This window comes from Nelumbo nucifera, chromosome 2, assembly GCF_055504915.1.
Source record: "Nelumbo nucifera cultivar China Antique chromosome 2, China Antique-T2T, whole genome shotgun sequence".
Taxonomy (NCBI): Eukaryota; Viridiplantae; Streptophyta; class Magnoliopsida; order Proteales; family Nelumbonaceae; genus Nelumbo; species Nelumbo nucifera.
This window is the reverse complement of record NC_142650.1, coordinates 5,663,118-5,678,508: the sequence shown is the minus strand read 5'-3', so window position 1 is coordinate 5,678,508 and position 15,391 is coordinate 5,663,118. Positions and strand designations below refer to the sequence as shown.

The 15,391-nt window shown below is 34.7% G+C and overlaps 1 protein-coding gene across 3 annotated transcripts; it reads left to right on the top strand.

Annotated features, from left to right (window-relative positions):
- The first annotated feature begins 1,886 nt into the window (after nt 1-1,886).
- On the top strand, nt 1,887-6,936 carry LOC104594716 (WRKY transcription factor 44-like). Of its 3 annotated transcripts, none has more exons than XM_010255150.3 (7): nt 1,887-2,119; nt 2,210-2,317; nt 4,084-4,518; nt 4,608-4,736; nt 4,978-5,669; nt 6,032-6,190; nt 6,554-6,936. In XM_010255150.3, exons 3-7 carry the CDS (start codon nt 4,300-4,302, stop codon nt 6,738-6,740), a joined length of 1,386 nt encoding a protein of 461 aa, XP_010253452.1. In that variant the 5' UTR covers nt 1,887-2,119; nt 2,210-2,317; nt 4,084-4,299; the 3' UTR covers nt 6,741-6,936. The 3 variants fall into 3 exon arrangements, with proteins under 3 accessions (XP_010253452.1, XP_010253456.1, XP_010253453.1); XM_010255154.3 differs by having other exon boundaries at nt 1,889-2,119; nt 6,032-6,164; XM_010255151.3 differs by lacking the exon at nt 1,887-2,119 and having other exon boundaries at nt 2,210-2,378.
- The last annotated feature ends 8,455 nt before the right edge of the window (nt 6,937-15,391 follow it).

Below are 15,391 nucleotides of genomic sequence, written 5' to 3'. Positions count from 1 at the left end.
ATTTATATTTATAAATAGTAACTTTTAATATTATTCTATTTAATTTTAAGTTACTGTTGAATATATAGATATGGCATTTATTCAGATTGTATGTTTACAATAAAGATAAAAAAAATTGTGTATTTCATTTATCATTACAAAGTAAAAGGTGGCTTAGTGGCTTAAATCACTAAGCATCCTAAGTTGCAAATAAGGCTTGGGTTCTAATCGTGCCAGACGCAATATGTTTTAGGATAGAAGTTGCGCACATATTTGTGCATGTATCGGTCCGTATAGATCGATACGATGCGATACACACTAATACGACATTGTATTGTATTTAATCTTTGATTATAACAAAACACTAAAAATGCAAAAAAAAAAACATGAAAACTAAAAAAGACCCTTTTCCTCTAACTCGCCATCCAATGGTAATTTGATCATGAAAATTGTTATTTATGCTTCTATTAAGAAACACTAATGGTGCACTAAGAGAAGGTAAGTTTTGGAAAGTAAAAACTTAGTGACATGGTGAGTTTTAGACATTTTGAAAAGATGTGGTGAATTTAAAAGAAATGCTGAAAACTCATTGTGAGTTTTAAGACAATTTTCCTATAGAAGTACAGATACACCTGATGCAGAATTCTGAATTCCAGCCCCCCTACTACTAGCCCTCTCTCCCCCTATAAACCACATCCTGCCCGTGAATTTGGCATCAATCACGATGCATCCCCCCTGTACTTTGGGGCTATAAAATTCCGATCTGGGCTGATTGGTCATTCTCCCTAAAATTTATAATTTATGAAATATAATAAATCATAATTTTTTTAATAAAATAAATTAAGCACACATGTATAATCCGATCGTATCCGGACCATCCGGGTTTAAAAAGAGAAAAAAAAAAGAAGGTGTTCAAAGTAGGTTTGAGCTACCGGTCTAAGGGTGGAGTAGTCGCAAAAACACTAGAGGATGTCAAAGAGGGAGAGAATCAACATCCCCCACGTGATCGACGTCAACTCAGTTAACTCATTTACCTCCCAAGTCCCAACCAACTTTCCAAGTCCCCCCACCTAATTCTTTAAAATTATTAGCAACAAGACAAACCCTCACCACAGTCCACAGTCGGAGGTATTTCTCCATCAATTCAAAAATAAATTTATAAGAAATATTTCCGCTTTCTATATTCCAAGTAGGAGGGAGGGGTTCGAGTATGATTAAAATTTGTAACCACTCAACTGTAAAAGTACTAACCAGTCAGCTGGTTTTTTTTAGAATTTCTATTGACCAAAGACTTCTTGATATCACAACGAGATTCTGTTTAAGCAAAAATTCTGTGTTACATGTGAAAGTGAAAGCATGGGAATCCCACTGTACATTGCAAATATCTCTCCACCATCCCCATAAATTAAATATATTTATGTATGAGAGGTCTTTTCAATATGCTGCCTGCTTGATGCAAAATGAGCAGAATTTTTACTTATAAGATATCTCACATATATCGGGTCGGGCTGGAAATTGCCTAACTGAAATCCAAAATCCCCTGAATGGCTGCTAGAAACGTGAGTTGAGAATGAGTTTCTGGATTGGGCCATGATTGGTTTGCACTCTGCAGGCAGCATGGCCCTATCCGACCCGACCCGGTAATAAATTCTTATTTATTTAAATTCGTTGATAATTTGGACTCGGATCGCCTCTTATTTATCACTTGATAAATCTGATGTCTATTTTGAGATTTTTGTAGACATAAATAAATAGTTTCATTTAATTTCTATTTGTTTACTTGATTTAACAGCAAAATTACCATTATACCCAGCTCCCGAGTCTTTTGACCTAGTAGAATACGAGGTTTTAATTGTAACTTCAACAAAAATCTAGCAGTCAAAAGTCTCGAAGAAACATACGAGAACGAGATAATTAGTTGTCTGTGATCGTCCAAAAAGAGCCAAATGCACGCTCCGATGATCCCGTCGCAGATTTCTGGTTTTCTGAAACTTTCGTTAGATTTTTAATCTATATCGATAATCGAGCAACGCCGTTCCAAAAAAGAAAGAAAAAACATTGGCAAGATATAAAAGGAGTCTTTTCGATTCCCTCATTTTCCTCTTCTCTCTCTGCAGAAGGCAAAAAGCTAGAACCAGAGGTATATCCTCTACATGTTCTCAACTTTATCACTTCAACCTTTTACTCCAAATCTCATCTCTTATACACTCTCTTCTTTCTTTCTTTTTAGTTTTTCCTGGTGCTATTGTGTTTTCTTTTTCGCTTAGAAAAGCGTACTACTTTGTAAATTGGAGGGACATCGTCACCGAGCAAACCCACGTACAATTTCCAATTTAAGGTACTGTCTTCCCAAGCAAAAGCGATCAAATCTCAGTCTGCCTTTTTCGCAATCTTAGCTGGTGAGCGTATGTTCATATCGATTAGACTTGTGGGAGGATTTTCTTTTTCAAATTCTATAGCCTTTTTTTATAATGTCTTTCTTTACCTTCTTGGTCATGGTAACGCAGAAGGTCCAGAAGATATGAAATGAGTAGCAAACCAAGTTTATTGCTATTATGTTATCTTTTGTTTGGACAATAGATTTTTATTGTCTGCACCAGTTGAGTCGTGAGTGTATTTACTTAGGTCGAATGCAGCTTGTAAAAGTTCCAATTTTTGTATCTGGTATCTAAGAGCTATTTTTTTCTCCAATTCTGGTGTTACTGTTATTATTTGTATTTATGTGCTTCCTCTTATTCTTATAGCTAGATGGATATGAGGTCCTAAATACCATAAGAAAAGTATTTAGTTTCGATTTTTTCAAGTGGTCGTTCGAAGGCTAGTGTATTTTCTGTTGTATACTTGTATCTACTGATTGGTGCAGAATCATCGGGGAATCCATTTAACCCTATTTATTTGAAGGTTTTGTGTGTGTGTGTGTGTATGAAACCTGGGATTAATAAATTTAAAATCTTTACTATATTTTGGCCAACAAGCAGCTGATATATTCTTTTAGTTGTGAAAGAGGATATCAGATACTCGAGCATCATTGTCTGGTTAAGTGCCAGTATATTGCTTCTTTCATTATTTAAGCAAACCAGAGGAGGGGCTTATGGGTTTAATCAACAAATAGGCTGGTCTCTGCAGTCTTGTTTGTAGGATTCTGGTAACCCTAGTTTCTCTGCAGTACTTGATCTAAGAAAACGAGAATTTAAGCATGGCATCTGGATTAAATAGAAACGAGAATGGAAACGTTATCCCAGTCTCCCCCCTTGCACCACAATACACAGACCTATCAATCCATCTCCCAGCTTCTTTCCATCAGAAAAGAACACAGGTCTGTCAACCTCTCCAGTTTTATCCAGCTAGAATACCAGCAAGAGAGTTGGCAGAGCTTGTAAGCCATCTAAATGAGGTGTTGATTTTGGAAGCCAAAGTCTCTTGTAAGGCATCTGTTTTGTCTCTTATCCATCCGGTCACTGAATTAGAAGTCTCCTTTCCACTTCATCTCTCTTGAGATCAACTGTGCACATCAAAATGAAGCCCTCAAAGGCTCAAATAACAGCTAGAACCTTTACACATATGATAGTTGGGCTTATGCATCTTCACATGATCCTCCTCCTTTTTGAGTGTACAAGGAACTCATCTACAAATAGGACCAAGATGTTGGAGGAAGGTTTCCATCAAGATCCAAATAGATGCATTAAGTGCTCCCAAATCTTTCTAGTATTATAATTAGTTATTAATGAACTCTCCACTTTCGTTACACATATTATGGTGGTCCATTTCACTCTTCTTCACTTCTATAATGAAATAAAGGGAATCTATTCCATTTCCATAACCCTATACAGCTCATTTCAGTACTGTAACCATTGCAACATACATCAGACAACTTTAGGGAAGGAAGAAGAATAATGCATAAACTATAAAAGCTGATCTCCAATACTCAATTTCAGATATGTTTGCTTGTTCCACATAACTGGGATCAGCAGCAAAACTTCTTGTTCCCCCACTCCACTTTATCCCCAAAGAAGAGGATATAAATATTTTTTTAGCAATGCTCCTTTTAATTCTGTCATTTCAATATTATTTTCTTCCCCAGAGTCTAACATCACTTTTTTGCAGGCTTTGAGGAGACACTTTTGATCTCAGAATTGTTAGAGCAAGCAGAGCCAGAATCAACTTTCTGAGCAGCTATACCAATTTGTTATTATTAAGTTCCTCTGTGCATAGAAAATATTCTCCATGTGATCCCATAACATGTGAATCCAGAGTAGTTTCTTGCTGATTTCCCCCCAAAAAAATGTCGGTTAGGTCGTATTCCATTTTCAAGTCTTGAAAATGGAAGTTAAAGATCCGGAGAGGATGGTTATAGCTAAACCTGTTGCTTCAAGACCTTCTTGTTCCAGTTTCAGGTCCTTCTCAGAGCTTCTTGCAGGTGCAATTAATGCCTCACCCCCTGGTGCATATACTGAAACAGTAGTTGCTGCCATTAGACCCAAGACAGTGAGATTCAAGCCAGTGGCAAATCATGATCCGGATGGGATGATTTCATCCCAGGTGGGCATTTTAGTTTATGGTCTTTGTTTTTGGATGTTGTTTTGTATCAAGAACAGCTTCATTATTCTTTTGCCTTTGTCCCATGTTAGGGTGAGATATCTGGAACGGCAGCTTATTCATCTGAAAAGGTCTCAAAACCAGACTGCAAATCTACTGTAGTATACAAACCCTTGGCAAAATTTGTTTCAAGGAGAACTGCCTCTCTGTTGGCAAATTTGGTCAGTATGCTATTTATTAGGCACTTGATTTTCCTATAGAGTTGGTTTGAATTAGTCCTTTACTTGAGATTTGTTTTAAGTTTATTTTATTTATAATTTTATACAAAATACTCCTGAAACAATACTATTCAGTAATATATTAATCACTCATTCTTTGAACCCTCCCTCCTACCATCATAAAGCAAAAAATGGAAATTCCCCTCCCCTGCTGCCTTTAACAAATGACTTTTTTTCTTGGCAGGGAAATTTTGGTATTAGTCACCAACAAACCCTAGTTCAACATGGAGACAAAACCAAGCAGCCTTCACAAAACCATCTTACCTCAAATCCTAATGGGAAATTGCCACCAGAGTTGGAAAAACAGATAATTGAGCCCTCAAAGATGGCTACACAGAGCTTGGAAGAGTGTCAGAGGGCTGTACCTGCAACAACTAGTGGGGACCGGCCTTCTTATGATGGGTATAATTGGAGAAAGTATGGGCAAAAGCAAGTGAAAGGTAGCGAGTACCCAAGAAGTTATTACAAGTGTACACACCCAAATTGCGCTGTGAAGAAGAAGGTTGAGAGATCATTTGATGGACAGATTGCAGAAGTTGTATACAAGGGTGAACATAATCATCCAAAGCCTCAACCTCCTAAAGGCCACTCATCAGGGGCACAAGGGAAAGAATTTGTTTCTGATGGGATTGGCCAAGACACTAGCTATCATTACACCCATAATGAAAGGACAGGAGGGTCTGAAGAAAGAGTTGAAAACCAGAATCAAGTGGGATTCCCAGTTCATCTTACTTGCCCTGGAAAATCTATAACCACCTGTGATCCTGGTAATAGTGGTCATGAGACTCCTGATAATTCTTGTGGTCTTAGTGGGGGTTGCGAGGAAGGAAGCAAAGGAATGGGTGCAGTGGACAATGAACTAAGATGTAAGCGAAGGTAATAACATCCAAATTTCAAACCACTGGGACAGTAGTGAAGTTTTTCCTGTTTCTTTTGATCTCTGCAAGAATACCATATAATAATTTGGAAGAAATGATTCACAGTGTTATTTGTAAGTCCAATATTGTTACCTTGCATCAAATTCTTGCTTGTGAAGCCCAAGTGTCTTAGTCTTGTTAAAAGGTTAAGATATTGCGTTAAAAACATAAAAAGTTAATTTGTTGGTTTTATCTTTTTATGGCAATTCATTAATGTCATAATTGTATCTCTCCCGTTACTGATTATGCAGGGGATATCTATCTTCCTCAATTTGGAAGATGAGTCTCATTACTGATATTGATTTTTCTCTCTTCCTGCAGGAAGACTGAATCCCAATCCAATGAAGTAGGTATATCACGGGGAAGTGCACAAGATCCTCATGTTCTGGTCCAAAATTCCACAGATTCTGATATCTTAGGTGATGGTTTTCGCTGGAGAAAATATGGGCAAAAGGTTGTGAAGGGAAATCCATATCCTAGGTTGATACTTTGACCTTTTGTTTGCCTAAAATGTTTATTCACTATGGACTTGCCTTCTTATTTGGGGGTTGCATATTCTAGGCTGACAAAGTTCAATCCTACCAACTGATTAAGAAACAAGTTTTAGTCCTTCCCATGATATGTGATATTCCTGCCATCCTAAGTACTTAAACAAGTGGGTGGATTTAAACATGACAATTTGTGCAAAAAATACTATTTTATGGTTGCATGCAGTTTTTTGAGTTTCTTGCCACCAAAATTTCTATGCTTGCTTTGCTGCTTTTACTGCTTCGTCTGAGTTGCATGGACAATGTGCTGTGCTACCTAATCCACTAATACTTTGCTGACATCTCGGTCTTGCAGAAGTTACTACAGATGCACTAGTCTCAAATGCAATGCACGCAAGTATGTTGAAAGGGCATCGGATGATCCAAAAGCTTTTATCACCACATATGAGGGAAAACATAACCATGCCATGCCTATCACCAGGAATCTGAATTCAGCAGTTTCTGACCTGGATCTATTGCCTTCTACTAACAAAAAGCCATGATTTATTCAGAAAAATGATATAAATTAGCACTCAGTGATCTAACTTGCAAGGTCATATAATGAAGTATATGAAGGCATAAAAATTTAAGGTTTTCATACAACATGGCTTTCTTATGTATGTTGAATAAATGTCTCCATCCATATGTTCACCATATATCCTGTTTTATTCAGTATCATAATATATTTGTTATTTTATATTTTCTTTTTTTTTCTCTCTCTCTCTTTAATGCAGTCAGATTTGTTTGAATGGTAAATTCATCAAATCAATGAAATATTTTTGCTGAATGCCCCTATACTTGTTTTGGCACCTTACTACTAAGCTTATTGGATGTATTTAATATTTACTGGTTTCCAGTTCCCTCTACCTGGAATGCCTTGCAAATCCTCAAAACATATAATATATACACTTCATGTCCATGTGAAAGAGTTCTATAGTTGCTTGATTGCTTCTGCTTCTGCATAGCCAACTGCTTTACTTAGAAGGGGGTAAATGGCACTGTTGCAATTGTTAGGTTCTCCAACAAAGTTGTTTCCTTCCAAGTTCCAACGTCAAGGGTCGGGTGGCCTGCATTAATAGTGATCCTGCACTTTTATCTGGTGAATTAGTTGATGGCAGCAGTGAAAAATTTTATTCTCAGTTCTTTAATCGGTGATTGACATAATTTCACTGTTATGATAATCTAGAATCTAGATATGTTTTGAGGGTTTCAGACGTAATCTTCTAACATTCTCTCTCTATTTTCTTTAAGCTTGTTTCATTTCCTTTTGCCAAATGTTTGTAAAAATGACTAATTTGAGATTTAGAGTCATCGTCAAGCTCTACTAGTCAATGAGAAGGGGAAAACGCCTAGACCTAGAGGGCTGAGCTTAAATAAGAGAATTTGCAAGATAAACTGAAAACTGGAATACAGAGTAGGTTTTTTTTTCGTTGTCTTTTCATTTATTTTGTTAAATGAGTTGACAATTGATTCGGGGTGACATCCATCATTTAGCAAGAATCATTTTTGGATCAGGAACAAGGATTTTGTCCTTATCCCGATTCCACATCTGCCACGTTGGTAATTGATAGCATGAATAATTTTGTCTAGGTGAAAGCTATTTCAGCGTATGAGAAGATGAGTTGTGCAATCTGTATTGTCTAATAGAAGGAAGACTGTCTTCTATACTAGCCACATGTTCAATTCTTTTCTACGTTAGTTTATGAGGTTTTAAATATCGATAGAGCATTCGGTTTATTTGGTTAAAAATTGAATTGAATAAATCAAAATAAAATAATGAAAATTGAATCAAAACTGAATTATAAAAAAATTGAAATTTTTGGTTCGGTTTTTAGTTAAAATTAAATTTAATTAATATACATAAAACATTATATATTACAACGTATAATATATATTATATATTATAATATATTATGAAACTGAATTTCATTATAATACATTATTTATAATATATAGCACATTATATATTATATATTACATGTTGTATACTGAAATTTGGTTTTCTGAAAATCAAAACTAAAAACCGAAATTCTTAAAAATCAAATTAACTGAACCAAATTAATCAAAAATTAAAAAAAAAGAACTAAAATTTTCGATTTGGTTTTTCAGTTTTAACCAAATAATGCTCACCCCTAGATACACCCAATACACATGAATATGCATATTTATTGTTTTAGGTGACAAAAAACCTTATTTTTTCTCATATTTTTACAGAAGGGTCATTTTTATGTTATTTAACTATTAAAAAAAGTTTCTGAAAATACCTAAACATAAGCATATCAGTTAACAAAATATACGATACAATACGCTGGATGTGTATCAAAATTTTGAACCTTTGAATATATTGGATTTTTTTCCCTCTGGTGTCATTTAAAATTTTAATAAAGACTCTATTCGTTGCATGTAAAAGGGAGGAAAGAGAATTATTTCTAGACAAAATGCTATTTCCTGGTATTGTATAAATAATGGCCATGGAAAAACTCCAAAATTGAGTAGTAGCTGAAGGAAAATGGCATTCCTAATATTGGATTAATCATGTTTCCAAGGGTTGGTCCTCATGATTCAAGATTTCACGAAATCAACATATTTATCAGCTACTTGGGTAAGTTTTTCCTGGGAAACATTTACCTAGGTAAGTGCATTTATCCATCTTCTTTTATTTCTCATGTAAATAGGGTAATGACCATTTTAGCCATAAAAATCTATTATTAAAAGGATCATTTTTATCCCATTCAAGTGTTGGCAACGTAGAAAAGTTATTTACCCACCTAGGAGATGGGTATCACTTACTCGGGTAAGTGATACCTAGGAAAATAAATTTTCCCTGGTCCCCACATAAATCTGAAAAAAGAACATAGGATTCTTGGTCAACGGAAACCAAAATCCCATTGACTAACTTCCCCCCTCTCGAAATCTAAAAAAAGAACGCCCCGTTAAACTGAAATAACGATCACAATCAGGGAAAATCTATGATATGGAAAAGATATGGTATGGAACCGTTCTATTATGTGCTATGTTTCTCTCTTCTTTCCATGGTTTTTAAAACTGAACTGGTGACTGAACCCGTCAGGGGTCCAGTTACCGAGTCGAATGGTCCGACCATTTGAACCGAATGCTCGACCTGTTCTGACAAAAAATAAAAAAATAAAAACGGTCAAAACCGTTCGAACAGTTCGAATGGTTAGCTGCCCAGTTCAACGGTTCGCTGACCAAAATCAACGATTTTGGGGGGAAATCCGGTTTTGGGGGAAAACAGAACCGGTCACCTGACCGGTTCCCGGTTTTTCCAGTCCGATTTTCAAATCTGTGCTTCTTTCTATGTTCTTTTTGTTTGGTACATATGGTGCAGCTTTGGCTCCCATGGGGTAGTGTTTTGTACACTAAACTTAGTTACCAAGTTGGTGAATAATTGGGATTAGTTACCAGGTAGTGTTTTGGTGGATAATTTAATGGCTGTGAAATCAATGATAATGTTCCACATTAGTAATAAAATACATAGAACCTATACTTTTATAGGTTTGAAGCCAGACCTTAATGCAAGGGATGTCTGAGTGACTAACTCAACTACTAGACCATCAGCCATTTCTCACTATAACCAATGTCTGTTTTGCCCATCCCCTAGCTTTTAACCCACTAGTCCCTTCAACTTATAATATTTTTTTTCTTTTTTCTTTTTTTTTTTGGATAATGAGTTATACAAGAAGGGTAGCCCTCCCCAAACCTAAGACCCCCAAACTAAGTGAAGGCCAGACTCAATCTCAGATCTCCATTACGACCAGCTAGACTTTACCAACACGCAAATTCATAACATTTTTTTATATACAACTCATAAGTCATAACATTAAGGCTCAATTTGGAAGGAATACAAATACAAATCTGTAGAGTGCAAAAGTTTATATTTTGTATGTATTTGTATTGTACGTATTTGTATTTATATTCTTTCCAAACTAAGCCTAAGGCTACATTTGGAATCAGTGTAAAACATCATCGATGTAAAAATACACCGATGACGTTTTACACTGAACCATGAAAGTGATCGTTGCTTTTTGAAAATAGAAATAGGTGGAAGTTGATGTAAAACTTTAGAACTGATAAGATTTTACATCGATTATCGACATAAAACTCCACTCCATCCAAACACACGCAAAAACTAAACTGGAATAGAATTGTACATAAAAAATAATTATACCCTTTTTCCAAACACCTACAAAACCAAACCGTACATCTCATCCAAATGCAACCTAAAGTTTTATGTATATCAGTTTTTTTTCATGGGGCTTTCTCTAAAATTCCCCTTCACCTTTCTTGGATTAATTCTCTTAAACTTTTTCTTTATTTTGGTAAAAGGGATTTTCTTAAACTTTCCATCACTTTTTTATGCCATCGGAGACCCCTGTCAAACACTTTAATTTATACGTGTCATCATTGGTGATTATAACAGAAGTAGTTCACATGCCACCATTGATATTTACTTGATGAAAAAAATCAACTCTGACAAACCAGACTACCTATTAACTAATTTTTCTATGATAAAAAAAAAAATCCCTGTTCATTTCTTTCCCTGATTTTATGTTCTTCACTCATTTCATGACGTCAGCACTTTATCTTTTCATTTGTTTATTAAACAAAATAGGCTTTAATGTTTGGCCTTTCACCTCCAGATCAAGCGAATAATTATGGGTATTTTAGTTAAAAGAGGACAGAGATTAACAAAAGGGGGATTACGGTAATCCTGTAGAGATTACTTGTCTTGACTCCGGATCTCGAGAATTCTGTCCAAAGTCTACTCACAATACACTATCCCCGTGAATTGGGAACATTTCCCCCTATATAATATTTTATGTAGGAGGATGAGATATTCTCCATGTGTAGCTATAATGTTGTATGAGTAGACGTAGGCAGAGTTTGTTTGGGCAGGAGATCCAGATTCACTTGTCTTTTAATGGTCTCAAGATTTATCTGAAAGTTTAGGTTGAGATTAACGAGAATCTGAAAAGGTGATGGGGAGTTTTAGATAAAAATTCTCTCATTGTGTGTATTCTATATTTATTGAAAAGTGTCATTTATTATAATACCTTTATAGTCTCATGGATTTTTTTTAAACATATCCTATAGGTAAGGGCAGATTCAATCCTCACAAAATTATGCTCACACCGTTCTCACAGCCATTTTCAGCCATGCATTGGGAGCATCTCCATACTTGTATATTTTTATTCATGGGAAGATGTTCCCAATGTACAGTGGAAAAGGGCTGTGAGAATAGTGTGAGAACAATTTTGTGAGCACCAAACCCAATTTTCCTATAGGTTAGGTTTTACTAAAACACCTCCTATACTTGCAATCTGTTTACTTAATTGGCCTTCCATTAGAGAAGTGGAAAATGATGGTTTTGATTGAGATGTTCAGGTGAACAAATTTAATCAAAAGGAAATAGAAGTGGAAATGTCATTCTTGCCCTTGGTAAAATGCAAACAACCACTCCATTCAATTAGTTTTGTTCTTTGTTTGAAGGAGTATACCCTATTGCAGACATGGATGCCACCATTCTCTCCTTTTCTTCATTCTGCTAAAACTAAACATTGTTTGGTAGATAAACCAAAGACTATTTCTTTTCAAAAGCTTAATATGAAGTGCTAGGGATGCTTTCAAAATAAACAACCATGGGCCTATGCCCTTAAATATTTTCCAATAAGTTTAGCTGGTCACATGACCATTCCCAAATGACAATATAAATGGTTATTAGCAGAGGGTCAATTAAATAAATCAGTTGCAAACTATAGGAGATGTTTTAGTAAAAATGCAAACCATAGGTAGGTTTTAATAATTCCATGAAACTATGGGAGTGTTTTAGTAAAAGATCTTATTAAAAATTTGTCCTCTAAACTTGACTTTTCATTAGGGGTGGATTCGAGCCGAGCCGAGCCAAATATTTGGCTATTTGAGCTCAGCTCACTGAAATAGTCTTAGGCTCGAGCTTGAGCTTGATTCGAGCTAGAGACTTGAGCTCAAGCTCAACTCGATTCAAAGCTTGCAAGTTCGAGCTCAGCCCAGCTTGAGCTCGACTACAAGCCATTTTTTTCTAAAATATAAAAATTATACATATAAAAGTATTTTTTATTTTACATACAACAAAATAAGAATTATAAGAATTATTTATTATATATATAAAATAAAAATATACATATAAAAATGGCTTACTATTATACATAAAAAATAAAAATATTATTATATATAATGAAAATTATTTATTTTATATATATCTATATATTTATATGTATATATGTACATGTATGTATGTATATTAATAAAAATTATTTATTTATTATACTAGGCTCGCGAGTCTCACGAGCCGATCTTTACTAGGCAGCTCAAACTTGGCTCGATTAGCAAACGAGCCTATGTATCAGGCTCAAACTCGACTCGAAGCTTGGTTTACACCGAGTTGAGACTAATATAAAGTAATATATAAGGTAAAAGTACAATGTATCATGCATATAATACAATGTGTATTAGTTTTGAAAGTCACCTAATGTGTGTTATTAATATTTAGTACATGATGTACATCCACTATCTAATTATCAAAATAAAAAAAATAAAAATAAACAAGTGTTTCGATGGTTCATAACAAGCATATTGATTTAAACTTAACCATTTTTCTGCATTGTAACAAAATGAATTTGGTAGAAGAGAATTGTATTTGAAGGTGCAAGCTAACCTGTGGTAAAAGTCTCTGACTGTTTGTAGTGGAGACCTGGTTTCCAGGGTTGGATTAATGTATATTACAAGAGAAATCAAATGAGTCTAAATAGATGATTATATACTTGAATCATTCAAATGTTCGTTGATCTAAGCCTAATTTGTTGAGCTAGCGCAAAGATAATGTGATATACTTGTACACTGTTACCGTGTATCTCACTCACTAACCGTATTAAAACCGATTACTAATCGGTATATGATTTATGAGCCTTGCCTCTCTAGCAAAGAGAAGCTCAGTCTAAATCGAAAATTGGGCCTAAAGCTTTTTTGGACGAGCCGACCAGGCCCAGTATGACCTGCAACGGCTCTGCGCTTGGTCAGAGAGAAATCCTTCAGATGAGAAGATTGCGCACATTCTATGGTTGTATAATTGTATGGTGTTTTTACTTCTAGGTTGCATTTGGCATTCCTTGTAATTGTATAATTTTAATGGCGCATTTGGAGGGAGCAAGTAATTAGATGTATTCGGATTCAGTTTTCACAAAGCCATCCTCACATTGTCCTCTCAACCTTTTGAAGTCGTGCACTAGGAACGTCTCCGGACTTGTATGTTTTTATTTGTGGGGAGACACTCCTAATACACAGCTTCAAAGGGGCTGTGAGGACAGTGTGAGGATGGTTTTGTAAAAACTGAATCCGAATACATTTAGATACTTATTCCTCCAAATGCGCCATTAAAATTAATAATATTTAAAGCCAATGAAGAAAGCATATTGGCTGTTTAGAAGATTTTGAAAAAAAAAGAAAGGGAAAAAGTCACCTCCCTTTACAACTAGAGAAAATCTATGCTGCCAAAAGCATATGATACAGGAAGGGCTTTGATCAATCAAAACCAATGTTTTCAAAATCGGATCGGACCGGACCGGAAAAACCGGGAACCGGTCACTTGACCGGTTCTGTTTTCCTCCAAAATTGTTTTTTCCCTCAAAACCATTGAATTTGGTCAGTAAATCGTTGAACCGACTGATTAATCGTTCGAACTGTTCTAACCGATAACCGGTTCGGTTTTAAAAATCATGATCAAAACTACATTGTGAATTTTGATAAATACCACCTGATTGATTATCACTTTTATGATACCAATTAATTCTTAATTGGTTACAATTTATCACTGTCTTAGTAACCGGAAAAACAAACAAACAAGAAACTGAATGAGATGATATCGTACAAAGAGATCTCTTCCAAATATGGTAGATTGTTTTTCCCAAACAACCAAATTAATTCCACAAATAACATGATAATCCTTTAATGAATTTCCTAGTCGAGTTGCTTAGTGTACTTAGAGTTCACAACATCTTATATGTGGTAGTCGAGTTGCTTAGGATCAGTTTGGAAGGAGTGCAAATGCAAATATGTATAATATAAATACATATAAAATAATAGAAAATGTAAGGTTTTGCACTCTACAATTTTGTATTTGTACTTCTTCCAAACTGAGCCTTAGGGAATGCCGCTTCTCTCTCATAGGACTTGACTCTTGTTACCAAAAAAAAAAATCTTATATGTGGTAGTTGAGCACTCTAGCAAAATCTTATATGGCAATGTTTGACCCACTATACATCTAGCAAAAAAAAAAAAAAAGAAAAAAAAAACTTTACAATCGATTTTTATAAGGTCGCTGTCTAAACGGGTCATTTACTAAAATACCCCTATAATTCATGTATTTATTAAAACTTACCTTATAGTTTGTATTTTACTAAAACACTGTATATAATTTACAATCGATTTACTTAATTGACTGTCCTTAGACATAAGTGAAAAAATGATGATTTTAATCCTAATGTACATCTGAACAAATTTAATCTAAAGAAAATAAAAATTATAATTCTATTCCATGCCGTGGGTAAATTTACCACATCAACTAATTGATGCAAGCTTATTCTTTTTAGTTATGATGTATTATCTACACTCTAAATCTATTTCTATTATTATTATTATTATTTAAAAAAAGCGTGGAGCATAGAAAATGGCACCTATTTGAAACATAAAGCCGCATTGAAAGTTTTCTTTATAAAAGCTTGATATAAAGTGTTATAGATACTTTTAAAAATAAACCATGGATTATGCTCTTAAGCATTTTTCCACTGACCATTTCAAGGGGATAATAATAGAAAAAATTATTAACAGAAGGCTGATTATTAAGGCTGGAAGGACTATAAATGCAAATATATACCGTGTAAATACATACAAAATAATGTAAAATATAAGGTTTTGTATTCTATATATTTGCATTTGTATTCCTTCTAAAGTTGGAGGCTATAAGGGTTTTTTAGTTAAATGCTTAAATAATAGGATAGGTTTTAGTAAATAGGTATAACCATAAGAATGTTTTAGTGAATGACCTAAAAATAAAAACAGAGTTGACTTTTTCCGACGCTGTATGGACGGCCCGAATTAG